The 15,837-nt window shown below is 39.5% G+C and overlaps 1 protein-coding gene and 1 long non-coding RNA gene across 3 annotated transcripts in view; both read right to left on the minus strand.

The window, feature by feature from the left end:
• The window catches only part of LOC310922625, a 275,851-nt gene that overhangs the window by 101,859 nt on the left and 158,155 nt on the right, over positions 1 to 15,837 (minus strand). The window lies entirely within an intron of this gene.
• The window catches only part of PARP8 (poly(ADP-ribose) polymerase family member 8), a 115,823-nt gene that overhangs the window by 57,641 nt on the left and 42,345 nt on the right, over positions 1 to 15,837 (minus strand). Inside the window, exon 3 of the mRNA XM_083883305.1 lies at positions 457 to 494. Coding sequence (XP_083739431.1) covers positions 457 to 494 — 38 coding nt within the window. The remainder of the gene's footprint in view (positions 1 to 456; positions 495 to 15,837) is intronic.

Consider the following 15,837-nt stretch of genomic DNA (forward strand, 5'->3'; position numbering starts at 1 on the left):
GCCAACACCAGGGAGCTGCACACTAGCACTTGGCTCCCACTGACCCCAAGAGGCACCAGAGCAGAACCTGCAGGCTGAACTCAGAGAACACCGGCAGCCTCATTAAGGTCCCAAGTGCTCTGCTGGCCCTGTGCCAGCCTGCTCAGGCTCTTCAAAGATCAACACTCACCTACCATGCCAAAGAGAAGCTGGGTGCTTTCTCACTCCTACCCCTGTTGGCTCTGGCACCCCAAGCTACAGTCTGTCTAAACTTGTGAACCTGTGTTCTCACCCTGACCCATCTGATAAATGATGCCTGAAAAGGAGAAGTGGCTGCGAAAATAATCTTAACTAATGGAAGATGATTAGTACAAGATGCACCTGGAAGACATCAACACCCTTTCAGATATTCTTATTTGAATGCAGCAAATTGTGGTAACGTGTACATGTGTCATGGGCAAGAATATTGCACTGTACCTGGGTAATCCTCAGAGACATGCACTGAATAGGACACACTGTAAAAAAGAAAAAAAAAAATTAGAAACAACAACATTAACTGCTGGCACAACACTTTTTCCTGCTCCTGTATTATTTTATGCTTATTTATAGCTTCCTGACAGTTTCCAGAACAGAAGGTAACATCTATTTTGATGGCTTTTGAAGTGCTCAGCTGAAAATAAAAAGCATCATGCTCATTTTGAAAGCTTTGCTAAATTGGCACATCCTGATTTCAGCGTCCTTAAAAGGAGTATCAAGGCTGCACTATATTCCCTTTAGAGTAACATTTCACAATATGTGTGTGTCTGATTAAAAAAAAGGTCACTCTTTGAACACCAGAACTAGAGAACTAGTAAGGCTCAGTTTTTCCTCTATCTGGTTTTCATATTTGACTCAAGCAAGATTCAGCAGGAGGCTTTTCTCATTGTTATACATTTCTGATAGTTTACGCAAAGGCTCTGGATGTCTTGGACTCCTTTCTTCCATCAAAACTCTGCATTTTATGTAGTATCTGTACTTTTTTGTCAAGCTGTGTTCAAATTAAAATTTGAGACAGCCACAGTCACACTGAAGAGCAGCTTCACTATATGGATTCCCTGAATCTGTTTTATCACAAAACAGTCACTCAAAAGCACCATCCTGGTTCTGCAGCTCAGTTCACATCTGCTTTCCCTACTTTCCAGTGAGATCTTCACTAAACTCGCTGCTGAGAGCAGGACAAATGGATGTGATGGTTTGCTCAGTTATCTAACTACCCACCAAGTCCTTCTGGTTTTAAGTTTAGTGCACATCTTAATTTTGCATTAAAAAACATTCAACTATGAAGCACACTGAAAAGTCCCTGTTGTATAATTCATATTTTTTCCAGTTATAAATCCTATATATTGTGTCAACTTACAAATTTAAATAATATACAGTGTGGGTTCATGTCTGTAGTTAGTTAAGCCAAAGCAGGCTAGTACAATCCTCTTAAAGAGTTTTGGTATGTATTGCACTTGCTGAAAAATTGTTGAAAATTGGTTCAGACAATCTTTCTGAATGACATGAATACAGCTTCCATGTAGACAAGAAACTGAAGCCAGGTATGATTTTTAATGTTTTTCTCTCAAGGGTTTCTATTAAATGAGTTCCACTTTCATAATCCAGTAACTGTAAGAGGCAATCAGCATGAAAAAGCAGGTCTCTCACACTTGCTTCCACAAGCTGATCTATTAACACGCAGCTCTGTCACCTGTTTTTGCACACCATCTATTCTAGAATATTTTATGTATTGTTTGACTAAAACAGAATAATGCCTGTTTCTTCAACAGCTGCAAATGTTGTCATAAAGTGAAGCAGAAGGAGCATTTATTACAGGTGACCACACAACTGCTGATTTAAATCCCATCACTGTGAAATGCAACATTTTATGACTTTTCTGTTTTAATTATATTTTAGGCATTTTGAATAGGCAGCATCTGTATTCCCTCATCTTAAGAGTATTTTCCCTAAGGACTGTGTTATTTAAATCTAATTAAGCTGTCACCATGTAAAATACCACTATTTTAAATAAGGAAATATTCCAAAATAAGGAAATGTTATATCTCAGTGCTGTCATGTAAAGAGAATTTTGCTCTGTGATGCAGAAAAAAAAAAAAAAAGCCCCAAAAATTCCTGAGAATTTAACTGCATGCCTGTTTTCACAAACCCCATCTCCCAGAAATGTAACCATGACATGTTTGTACCCATGACTTCCTTCTTCTACTGCTGAAAGAGGTACTTCTGCCTTACTCCTTTAGACTGGCTGCTTGCACACCTCTTTGCTGCCTCCAGAATTTCTGTGTATGGGTTTGTTCTAATACTGAGAACAAGAGCAGGGGCTGAAGGGTTTCACAACTTCCATGAGTACAGACGGTCAAAACTCAGCTGGGTAAGGACCTCAGCAACCTAACATAACTTAAAAGCTGGATTTGAATTCAAAGTTAACTTCTGCTTAGTCGATGGGTACATGTGCAGAAACCCGACAGAACTGAGTTTTCTCTTCCTGTTTCTTCATCGTGTGGTTATCTCTGCCAGCAGCTGCTGTGGCACTGCCAAACAGAAACTAGTAACCAAACAACATACTTTTTGTATTGTGAGGTGGAATAAATTAAAAGGTTAATGAAAATGCAGGTCAAAAATAGTCTCAAACCTGACTGTTCAACTCAGGATTTGATCCAGGGGCAGTGAATCCAGCAACAGGGAGAACAAATCCCACCCACCTCCCCCAGAGAGAGGTGGTAGTAACTTTGCTTCAGCTTACCACCTTATATTAGTTATGTGTGGACCATGGAAGCAAAAAGTGGAAATAAAACGACTGAACAAAACAAAACTTGGATTTTTATCTCAGCTTGCCTCTGTGATTGTCACACATGGCCACCCTTCGGCACATTTTTCTGCTCTCAGGATAAACTGCTTCCTACTGCCTCCACACCTGATTTGTCAGAGAACAAGATATACCAGGCAAACAAGGGTCTCCAAGGGCTCCTTGACCTCCAGCCACCCAAGCATTTTCCCACTGACTTGAACAAGATTTAGAGCCAAGCCACAAACACAAGACCGTGATGACTTACGGCACCTTAAACAGCACAGACCTCAGTGAAGATGCAGATGTTCAATACCTCTCACTGTCAAATCCTCCCAAAGCCAAAGAAAGCCTTTACTGAAGCAGCTTTCTCATTTAAGAACTCAGAAATGCAACTGGAATTAATTTAGGCCTGGCCCTCACATAGAAGTACATGATTATTCCAGTGAGGGAAGTGATTTTTCCTTCTGGCAATGCAGTTCCTCTGTACACCCTTACTGCAGTGACTACAGCTTACTGTGGTATAATTTATCCCCCTTCCCATAAACACATTCACCCCTGCTCACTCAGTTGTACTGCTTTAGCTACAGGAATGGTTAAAATCTGGGGTGTAAACAAAGTCCCCATGATGGTGTTATTTCTGTTTCGTTCAGCTCAGACCCTCTGCAGAAGACATCCTGCAGTACATATGTTTCTCAACCCTTAAGCTTAGAACAAGCTTCATACTTGAAATGACCTGGTAAAATTTTTGTAATTTAAGAAATAGTAAAGTATTACATGAGAAATTACTGGGAACTGTCATGTTTTTAATGTAAGATTCTTATTGCTTGAAATAAAATTAACATTAACAGCCTTGGCTTAGTAACAATTTTACTCACAGGAATCTTATTGCAAGAATTTTCCAATGAGTTTTAACCATATCTATTCCTTCTACAGAAAAATTATTCTGCATGATTTCATCTCCATTGGAGAACTAATTCATCAACTAGATGGGTATGCACCATGTAACTGGCATTTTTCAAATTAATTTTTCCCAACTGAATACAAAACAAGCAGATTCATCTGCATTTGATATTAGTACAATTTCTCAAAGCTAGTTAAAAAGGAGTGGAAAGTCTTAACTGCTTATACTACCAGGCAAAATGTTATCCCAAAACCACATCTCCAGGGAAAAAAAAAAAAAAAAAAAAAACACCAACCCAAAAAAACCTCATGAAAACTGAGAAAGAAAGCAAAGCAAAAGTTACTGCAGCAAAGTGCATTTCATAAAAAGCAAACCAGCCAGCTTCACCTCCTGATATCCATTTGTAAGATTGCTTCCTGAGGCTTGAACTGCAGTTTTACCTATCATGATACAAACCCCAGGATCAAATACACATCCTAAAGACACAACAGTGATGCTGTATCTGGGATGTCACTTCCCATCAATTTCAGGTTATCTCAGCTCTGTGCCACCCATTGTTTCTCTCTAAGAAAGAAATCCTTTAAGCTGAACTTCCAGCTGTTTTGCACAGCAGGAACAGTGTGAAGCATCTGGTGCAAGTCTAAGATTTATGCCTCTGGAATAGTTATGACAATTCAACCAGCTCTGTCCCATGGTAACAACTGACTTACTGCCTTATTAAGTGTGGAAATTGTGATCTAGTTTCTATTCCAGTTTTAGTCATCTCTATTAGAGCCAGAGATTTATATCCTAATGTTGTCACTTGCAAACTTGCTGAAGAAAGAGAACAAGATCTTTTTTGTCATGTGGAATCTGATGGTAACATCAATCTATAACAAAATACAAAAAAAGAGTAAATAAGACTTAATAATAATACATCTGAAGCTACAGAATTCACAAGAGATTTTGTTTACAATATGCCAAAATCTCAGATTTAGCTCATTAATGATGTAATGCAATCAGCATAAAATTTTATACCTCAAGAAGAATACTAAAACTCAGCAAAGCAAGCGATGGATAAACTTAAAATATGAAAAGCTACTGTGGTATTGATTATATCCCTCGGTCAGCTTTTGAACAAGTTGGTGTGATGGAAAAATATTACTGAAATTTTGATATAAAAAAAAAGTAGGCTGGTGACAACTTCGCGCCAAAGGACAATTTTAGTGATCTACATATTTCTGAAAGTACAACATGATATAGACAGGTTGCTTTTACTCTTTTCTAGGTGAAACAGAAAGTAGAAAGAAGTAGAAAGGAATAAGAAGTAGAAGGAATACAGAAGTAGAAAGGAATAAGATCCAGCTGAAAAGATGCCACTGGATTGTATTCTTTCATCACTTACTAGCTATAAACTCACAACATTCATAAATTTTCAGTATCTGCACACAACATGCCACAGCAGATCAACATTTCATGACTGTTCTATAATTATACAGTAAATACTTCCATCTTCAAGTTTTTGTTCTCTTATCTTTGAAAATGCTTACAATTCTTCAGTGGATTCCTATTACTGACACAGCCTTTAGTCTCCTTTTCTACTTCACTTCCATATGACCACCATTTGATCCTGAAACCAGACCATTCATATTGCTTTACTTCTGACCAGCCTTTTTCTTCAGTCAAAATAGAATTGGTTCCAAAAAGCCTTTCACCATGAACACAAGCCAGTCTCAACACCCTCTGTTCTGAGATCCACTTTGAAACCTTATCACCTGACAATAAATCATATCACAAATACAAGGTAAACTATGATTTTCAGCAGACGTACTGTGGGATTGCACCCAAAAAAACTTTCAAATTGCATTTCTGGAATACATGACCTTTGAAAAAGTGCCATGAGAACTGGTAGAAGATGAAGACATTTAGGTATTGACCAGATGAAAAGCTAGCTACACTATTTACACAAAAAAAAAATGGATTAGTTAACAGAAAAAGAAACTTTTTTTTTTTTCTGTAACTGACTTCATGTGAAATAGACTATGTGAAAAAAAGTACAATTCAAAACTAAAATTTAAACACACTGAAAAAGACTCCAATGTCAAGTCTTTCTTCCAATTTGTACATAGATTATATGCATGCAAAAAACAGCAGAAGAGACTTAGAAGCCAGAAGTAGAAATTTTTTATGGCAAAGAGATATCTCCTGTTTAATGGGCACCACCAAAAGACAAGTCTTATGAAGTCACAGCCTGAAGACAACCATTTCATTTTATGCTGAAAACAGAAAATATAAATTAACTTCAACAACTCATGAAAAATAAGCAATAAACTACAATACTACAGCTATGACAAAGAAATTTAATAAAAACTCTCCACTTGGTGTTCAACTGCCACAAGTATGAGTGAATGATAGATGTTAGGTTTTTCAACAGATTATGAACAAGTAAATTAGCAAGATACTCCATCACTTGGTACGTATGAGTGCTATGCTGAGAAACACTTCATTACATTTCAGTGGAGCTCTTGAAAAAACAATAGAAGTAGGGAAAAATAAACTTGATTTCTAGTCTGGAGCTTTTGCAAGATTGTATCCCACTTAGCACATATCAGCTGAGGAAGTGGTCCACTGAAGCTCATACTCAGAAGCATACACAGAACTGTGGCAGCATTCTGCATTTTCTTACCTGGCAGATTTTGTAAACAACTATTGCGAGCATTCACTTTTGTCTTCAGCAAAAAAAAAAGTGGAGACTTTCAGAATGTATTAGCAAATGTACATTTACAATTATATAACACGAGTTTTATTCTGTTTCTTCACTAAAAGGGTGATTAGGCATTGGAACAAAGTTCCCAGGCAAGTGGTAAAATCACCATCCTTGGAAATATTCAAAAGGTGCACAGATGTGGCACTTGGGAATATGGCTTAGTGGTGAATGTGGTGGTGATGTGTTAAGAGTTAAGCTTGATGATCTTAGAGGGCTTTTCAAACCTCAGCTATCCTATTATTCTATCACCTATCACACAATCACAGGGTCGGTCAGACTAGAGGGGACCACAGTGGGTCATCTGGTCCAACCTCCCTGGTCAAGCAGGATCAACCCAAAGTACATGGCACAGGATTGTGTCCAGACAGTTCTTGAATACCTCCTTTATAAGAGAGTGCACAGCCTCTCTGGGCAATCTGCTCCAGTACCTGGTCACCTGCACAGAAAAGAATTTCTTCCTCATGGTCAGGTGGAACTTCCTGTGCATCAGTTTCTGCCCACTGTCTCTTGCCCTGTTGCTCGGCACCTCCAAGCAGAGCCTGGTCCCCTCTGACCCCTCCCTGCAGACACTGACAGACAGGGATGGGGTCCCCTCTCAGGTGACTCTTCCTGAGACTGAACAGACCCAGCTCCCACAGCCTTTCCTCATAACAGAGATGCTCCAGTCCCTTTGTCATCTTTGTCACCTTCCACTGGACCCACCCCAGGAGTTCCACGTCTCTGTTGTCCTGAGGAGCCCAGAGCTGGACACGGCTCTCCAGATGTGCCTCACCAGGGCTGAGGAGAGGGGCAGGATCACCTCCCTCTCCCTGCTGGCAGTGCTCTTCTTCCTGGTGCACCTCAGGTTACCATTGTCCTTCTTGGCTACAAGAAGGTCCCCCAGGTCCTTTTCTGCAGAGCTGCTTCCCAGCAGGTCAGCCCTGAGCCTGTGCTGATGCCTGGGGTTATTCCTCCCCCAAGTGCAGGACTCTGCATTTGCCTCTGCTGAATTTTGGATTGTTCTTCTCTGCCCCAGCCTGTCAAGGTCTCCCTCTGAAGGGCTGCACAGCTCTCTGGGGTATTGGCCACTCCTCCCAGCTCTGTGTCATCAGTGAGGAGGAGGCATCTGCCCTTCCTCCAAGCCACTGATGAAGCTTAACAACACTGGGCCCAGTATTGACTGCTGGAGTACACCATTAGTGACAAGATCCTGGTGCCACTGGTTACAACCCTCTGTACCAGCTGTTCAGCCAGTTCTCAATCCATCTTGCTGTTCTCTCATCCAATCCACACTTCCTGAGCTTGCCACAAAGGTATTGTGAGAGACAGTGACCATAGCTTTGCTAAAGTTGAGGGAAACAATACAAAAAGTTCACAAAATTTGGTGAATGCATGAATACTATTAGCCAATACAAATCAGTACATGCTGCACTCCACCCACAATACAATACAGTCTCAGTAATGTGACATAACCATAAACAGAATTAAGTTCTAAATGTTCTAAAGAACTAAATGTTTCAGTTGCATAGAACGCTAACCACAAAGTGATGTCTATCTCCAAACACAATGACAGACAGTGTTAAAATCATAACAGTTAGAAATATAGAAGAGAGCCTATCTCATAATATGCATCTGGATTTTGCATAATTTTTTAAAAATACAAATAATTATACAGGCTTTTGTTCTTTCACATGGGGAAATACCTGCTGAAGCACAGGACTTCCACCTTTTTTAAAGAAGTGATTTTAAAACAGATGCCATTAAAGAGAATAGTGATTATGAAATGAAAAACAACTTTATCTTCTGGGAGAAAGCATCAGAAGCCACAAATGAAGCAAAAATTAACAGGTGGACTTGGGCTTCCACACATATATTTACACAGCTATGGAAAAAGTGACTGTCAGTCAAGTGCAGCAAGAACATTCTCACAATATTAAAGATTGATTTATTTTCTTTTACATAATTTAGAACTTGAACTAAATCCCACTGAAGTCCAAGGGAGACTTTAGTACTTGTCAAAGAAGATTACAGGCAAGTTGAACAGAAAATAAAATACTTCTGGCCCCCTACTACACTTCTGTTATTTTCTAGAAACAAGTACTTCATTGCTTTGAGAAAAAAAAGTTCAGTATGTATTCCAAAGACTGCAAATCTTTTTCACCACACTTTTCTTCCTTTTTTTTTTTATATTTGCTGGGCTGCCAACCATTTCATATCCATACAGTTTTCTAGATTCTTTATTAAAACAATCTTCATGGATTTCTAAACAACTTTTGAAGTAGCCTTTAAAATGTGTTGAATGCACATGTCAGCATCTCAGCTACTTTTTTTTCCAGATATTCCAGCCCCTTTAGATCTCCTGAAACACCTTAGTTCCATGGGTTTCTGTTGTGATCTGACAACTGATGGCCCAGCATTAGTCACAGCTATTTTTTGCTGCTAGAAACAGACGGATGCCTGTAAAGAATGGAAATTTGTGCACAAATTCCCCCTTTCACTATACACCGCAACTCCCCATGATGCACCAATGCAATTGTACAGAAAAGAATAACAAGTGGTTCTGAGTAATCTTTTTCTCTGGATGATGGAGAATGTGCGTGTGTGATGACATATGAAAAGTCCCAGGCACATCCATTGATGACAGATCAGAACTACTCCAAAGAGAGATGAGCGGTGTCAGTGCGTCAAGAATGGCACTGCTTTCGTTTCTTGACATTACCTGGGGGTACAGAGGCACTGAGTCAAAATTATTATTGCTTGCATTTGTCACTAAGAATAATTGAGCTACTGGTCCTCTCATGGAACTGAAGTGCACCTGAACCAAAAGGGGAACGTTACTCATAAAGCCTTGCTTGATTTAGCATGCCATTCAAACACAGGGGACACGGAAAACTGCAGCTCAAACATTTCCCTTCAGCAAGGCTTCCAATGGAAAAAGGCACAAAAACTTCTAGTAAATATGTCAAAGTCTAAAGGATTGATCATTACTCTAGCAAACATGAGGGCATTTCTAATAGTAAAATTAGCAAATCAGGAACACTTGGGAATGGGCAGGTGGGAAATGTATGTGTGGTGTGTCACTCTGGAAAGAGCTACATCCAAGTATTCCCACATATGCAAAACCAGGTTCCCCACAACTAGACTGTACTAGAATCTGACCATTTCACTGAGAACTATCAAAGCCCCCTGTTTGTCAAGTTTGCCTTGTTTGACCAGCAGCAGCTCCCTCTTGTCAACATGGATATATTTTATACTTCTCCTCTGTATTCTTCTTTCTCTCCACTGATCCTGTGGGTTTGAATTTTCTCTGTGTATTCCCCATTAGCTCTTCATCCAATTTCCATCTTCCTCAGGAAACAGAGCACTAAAAAAGCCTAAGGACAGTAACCTCTTGGCCCAGCTCAGCAACAGCCAGAGCAGTATGTAGCCTCATGTGCCTTTGGCCACCTGATTTACATGATGGTAAATGGTTTACATTTTCTTCCACCATGTACTTTCTAGAGGTCGATTGTGTTTCAGTTTGGGTTTTTAGGGTTTTTTTGGTGCTGTTCATGGTTTTGTGGGTGTTTTTTTGGGGTATGAGTTTAGGGAAGAAAGTTTTTTCTCTCTTCAGCTTCCGTCTTTCAATTTTGGAGCACTGCTGTGAGAAGATACTGTGATATGCTCTTTTTGAAGCCAGTTAAGTGTTATCTTAGAGCCACGAGGGTCTGATCCACATTGTTCCAACTAGACGGCTGTTTTGAGGCTCCTGTGGTTCTAATTCAAATAATTAGATTCGCAATTCAGATTCACTGAAGAGTAACACCTTGTCCAGCCCCTATACAAAGCCTTTGTGTTGTTATTTTTCAAAACTAAAATAAAAGGACACAAAAAGAAACATCCACAAACCCAAAGCAGAGACGCAGGGTAAACTGCAAACTGAACAGTAACAGCTATCCAAGAGGAGTGAAGCTTGACATAAGAAATTTTACATGATAATTTTATAATTTCAGCATTTTAGCAGCTATGAAAACCAAAACCTAAGCCCATATAAATCCCTGGAGATACTCACTGTTTAACTGCATTATATCCCTAACAAGCAGAAGGGCTCCTTTCCTTTGCATGCAGTGCTCAGAAAAGGAGGAAAGTCTTAGGCATTCTTCTTTGACCACTCTACACATTCATTAATTAGTTGTCATTTTGCTTGTTTATCTAATGAGGTGTGCAACAGACTCTGCTGTGCAGGGAAAAATAACATATTTAAATACTCTTTCTCATAAATTTTTTGATATATCTCAAAAACAGAATTCAATTTTTTCCCCTTCCCCCTAAAGTCAGCCCTGAATACTTCTTGGTACAGCTGAAATACTGTATTTATGAACTGAAATTGTTCTTTTCCCTATTTTCCATACTCACAGCTTTATTACCATTAGTACAAATTTAATATATAATTCCAAATATATTATTTGAATGTCAAAGTACTGCTTTTAAAACTATTCTAAACCAAAAGTGCACACATTTGACGTGACAAAATCCCACAGAGCAAGATTTTTAATACATGTTACCTGTGAAATTGCCCATAGCAGTTTATTTATGCCAATATAATCCATTCTCACAATTCTGGACCCACTGGCATACTTACAGCCAGTTATTTATCTATTGCTTACAGATACACAGATTTCCATCTTCAAATCACTAAGGTGAAGTCCAGTACCTCTGAAAATGACTAGATTGTGTAGCACTGACCCATATCCTGAACACATTTAAATCTGAGGCAACAGCTGCTGTTCCTGCACACAGATGCAGGGCCTGCCTGCAGACCTGAAGGGGTGGCTCATCCTCCTGTGCCATTACACCAGCAAGGTCAAAATCGTTCTGTTTTCTGTGCTTAGAGACACAAAAGGACGTGCTGCATGGCTGGGGCAATGCCAGTGGGGTTTGTCTCCTCTGCCCAAAAGACCCAAGAACCACAGAGATGAAAGGTGCAATATGAAAGGCAGAGTAGGTCATTCCTCACACCTGGAGCCTCAATGGGATACCCATCTCTGCCACCACACGATGCTGATGGAAGAGCATGTACTCACAGACAACAAATAAAATGGAACATTCCATATGAGGTGACAAGAAAACATTTTTTTATTCCTTTCTTTTCAGGTATGAGAGTTTCAGTCTGAGGGGACAGGGACACTTCTAACACAGTATTCAGCCCTGGCGTCCTTAAAATTAAGAAGATATCAGAAATTTGAGGGGGATACAGCAATTATGAAGAAACACTCACAAATTTAAAAGTGATCAAAAACATTTATGTGGGTCCAGACAGCCAGGTACACAGAATATGGCAAATAAATGAGAAAGTGTGGTAGGAAATGTGGCGACCACTACAACTTGTTTTGCAGAGTGTCAGCCTGAAGATGGATGTAAGTTTTACATAATGGCCCGTGGGAAAATGGCAAGCCATATCCATGTGAAATTAGAGGAGAAGGCATAACTTGACTGAGTATCGGAAATTGAGAACCCCATTAAACTTTGAGTTAGTCTTCCAGCTGAATGGATAGAAGGCTAACCACATAATCATTTAAAGCCAGGATGGAGAAGGAGTTTGAATAAAATTAACGGGAAAATTTTGCATTGGCAAGGTTACTAAGAACTGTGTTTCATATTGCTAATTTCCACGAGTAAAATGTTAATGAGCAAAATGTTGCCTCCCTTTCTCACTAGTAGCTCAGAGAACAAAGTTCTAGGTTAAATACGACATTGACAACTCTCAATGTGACTCAGGGAAAAAAATTCAAAGCATAACCCAGTACTATATTTCAATAGAGTGCAGAATAACAGCAGCAGGGAATTTCAGTTCAAGAGCTTTTTATACATTTGAAGTGGCAGCATTGGCAAGGATCTGAAACAGTTCCTCCACCTTCTCACAAATTTTAGCTAATCCTGAATATCACACAATCTGTTTCTTCTTCATGATAAAAAGCAATAGGAAGCATACGGAACTTTTTTTTTTTCCCCCCCATTTAGGTATATTTAGTAGTAGCCCATCTAATAAAGAACAATTTTAATTATATGGGTTGTTCTTGAGCCAAAGAGTGCTTCAATATGCACAACTATTCATAGAATAATAATCTTATGCAATACCCAAACACACCATATTTGAGTATTTCCTGGCAGACATTCCTAGAGAAAACGCTAAGCAAACCATAGAGCAAAAAACAACAGGTAACGTTAGTACCCTACCCCAACCTGTCGTTGAGATTTTAAATATCATTTTAATTTGTAAAGACAAAATTAAAAAACCTTCTACCAGTCTTAATTAGATCCCTGTCTTCTCAAAAAACTAATTACATGTCAGATCAAGCACTGGTTCAGGAAGCCCCTGTATTCTTGCAAAGGCAGAGATAGTTCTATTCCCAGCTGTGTCTTGTTATATGCCTCCCAGCAAGAAAAAATGCACACTTCCTCAAAAAGCAATCCAGAACTACAAAGCTTTATAGTCACTGATTCACCTTTCATGTGTGCTGAACCACTACATCACCAAGAGAAAGCAGCAGGAACCATAGAAAAAAAGGGCTTAGAGTCAAGATTTTAAAAATAATTAGCCAACAATAATTGTGCAGAAATGGCATTTAGAAAACTAAGCTCTTTATATTCCCTTGAAAATACCATCAGTACATATCCTCCATTTTAGATAATGCAAGGTACTCACTAAGCCATAAAAATTCCCATTCTGTTGCAGATTTTGGTAGAAATTTAGGTATCTTAAAAGAGATCTGGCTAGCTAAGCACCTTTTATGAAGCCAGCATTTAAATACCTTTGAGAAAATGGCAAAACAGGACTCATGCTAAGGTACTCAAAATTGGTACATGCTTTTCAAAGCACACAATGAAATCCTGGTCCCATGAAACGTCACAGGCAAAACTCCCAGGAAAAAAGTGAAGCTTTTTTTTTTCCTTCTGTCAGCTTCTCCACCAGCAAATTTGCAACTAAAAATTGTCAAATGTGATGTACTCCCCTCATCTCCTCCTTACTCTTTGCTCTGACTGCACTGTTTAGCACATTCACCCACCAAAATTATCACTGAAATTTGGAAAGCATCCAGAAGATGAGAAACAACCTGTAAAGCGTAAGTTTTGTAATCGGGCATTCTATTATTAAGCATTTCTAGTAAGTTTGGAGAATGAAAGCAAACACAGCCAGAAAACTTCACTCTTCCACTAATGTGAGGTTAAGACAAGTAAGCCCTTTCACTAACAGAGCTCTTAATCTGAAGATCTCCTCAGAGTCTTTAATAAAGACAGAGCTATGAAGACTTAATGTAAAGAAAAATTAGATGGTTTGGAGTGAACAAAACCAATTAACCTACAGAATGAAAGAAGAAAGGATCAAGCACTGCAGAATAACTCCTCCTTCTGGATGTCTCTCTGACTCTACATACACTTGCAGTGACTTGAAGGACTGCTCAGCTAGCAGTGGTCCAGACTCCACATAAAGCATTAGCGGAAACCGTAATGCAGCTGCAAGTGCTCATCATCCTGTTTACTGAGGCCATTGCACAGAGGAACCTAAATATAGAGATTTTTTTAAAAAATCTCTATATTTAGACATCAACATTCTAAAATCTAATCTACATTTAGACTCCGACATTAAAATCTACATTTTAAAATCTAGGTCAGTTTTACCAAGATACAGAGTGTCATCTTAGGCATGTCAGGACACGGAAAACATACAAACACCAAACTGCAAATAGTTACAAGCAGGAAGAGACCAAATAACCTAAGTATCAGCACATGAGACGATAGTTTTTCAAATTTGAGGCTTGGGGTCTCGAGGGAAGAGAATTCACACAGAAAAACCTTCAGGTAATACTGTCACAAGTGGGTGGGCACACCACATTTCCATCTCAAAAGAATTCCCCCGGAAAACTTGCAAGCAGACAGCATGGGTCAGACTGCTCACCTGCCCACAGCACTGTTGATTACAGAGGCACTGGTGATGTGAGTCATGCGAGCACCTGATCAGTAAACACCCTAAACAAACACCCCCATCTCTCTCACAGCCCCTCGGGTGCTAGCAGGGCACTGTGGAGGCTGCTCCTTCCAGAACTGGAAACCAGGAACTCGGTTGCAGGGGGATTATAGTTCGCTCTTTTTTAAAAGCTCACTCACTTTCCATCATCTGACAGCATCACTAAGCCCAAAAAAAGTGGTGTAACCATTTGAAATTACTGCCTGTGGTGAAAGGGAACAGTAAAGCAATACCACTTATTTGCACCAGCAAAATTAAAAGGAAAAATAGCAGCCTTCTTTCACAACAAGACACGAGTAACAGAGGGCCTGAAAAATACAGCAAGATTTTACTGTTTACCAAAATACTTACAGTGATATAATAAGCCACAGGAACTATTACTGTAGGAGAGACCATGCTGTATTAAACAAAATACACTTGAAGTCCTTCATCCTATTTTTAAAATATGCTAGACTGTGTGTGACCTGGCCTCATGAAGATCCAGTCACCTCCTGGGGCAGTGCAGTGTTCTCAGCTCCTACTGAGAAGGCTGTGGGAGCACAAGGTTATTTAGCACTTTGCAGGGTAAGATCCTCAGTGCTCAAAAGAAAATTCAAACAAAATTTATCCTAAATGACTCAATCAGATCAAAAACTTTTTAAATAACAACATTTAATAACAACAGAATTAGTAGTAAAAGCAAATAACTTTCAAGCTTTACAAAAAAACCCAAAACCCAAAGACAACCACCACCAGACAAATCACTGGCTATTCCACCCTAAGTTACCCAGATTCAAAACTCTGAGTCAAAGGGAACAGAAATAAACATTTCCTTCCCTTGTCCCAACTTTTGTAGCTGGTGGACCAGTGCAGGATACATCTCCTGCTCCTGTTCTCAGGTGCATTCTCTCTGGACCTCTGTGGTTGTGGAAACACTACCAAAGGTGCTGGGACAATGGCTTAGTGGGAAAGCTGTGGCTGCTCTGTGGGATGGTGGGGCTGTCATCTCTGGGGGACTGTAGGGTACACATGGATGTGGCACATGGGAATGTGGTCTGCTTATGATGTGGTTTTGGTTGGGCTTGATATTGGAGGTATTTTCCTGTATTTTCCTGGACGGTTCTGTTTATGAGTGGGAAACAAATACTCAGCAATGACCCTAAATCGTGTAAGCTCCAGAGATAGTCTAATGGATAACAGAAGATCTCTTCTATCACAGGTAGAAAACAGAAACCAACCTTCCTCACAGGACACTCTTCAATGACAGCAAAACTACCGTTATCCACAGACTATTTCACATTGATTGTCTCCTGCCAAATACAGGCACTTTCAAACCCAATAGGCGACGTACTACCTATTTCCCAATAGGTAGGTTGTGAGTGAGTTTTTGCTATAGTTTTTCAAGTCATCTGCTACACAAGCAG

The sequence above is a fragment of the Zosterops lateralis genome, assembly GCF_965231275.1.
Source record: "Zosterops lateralis genome assembly, chromosome: Z".
In the NCBI taxonomy this organism is placed as follows: domain Eukaryota; kingdom Metazoa; phylum Chordata; class Aves; order Passeriformes; family Zosteropidae; genus Zosterops; species Zosterops lateralis.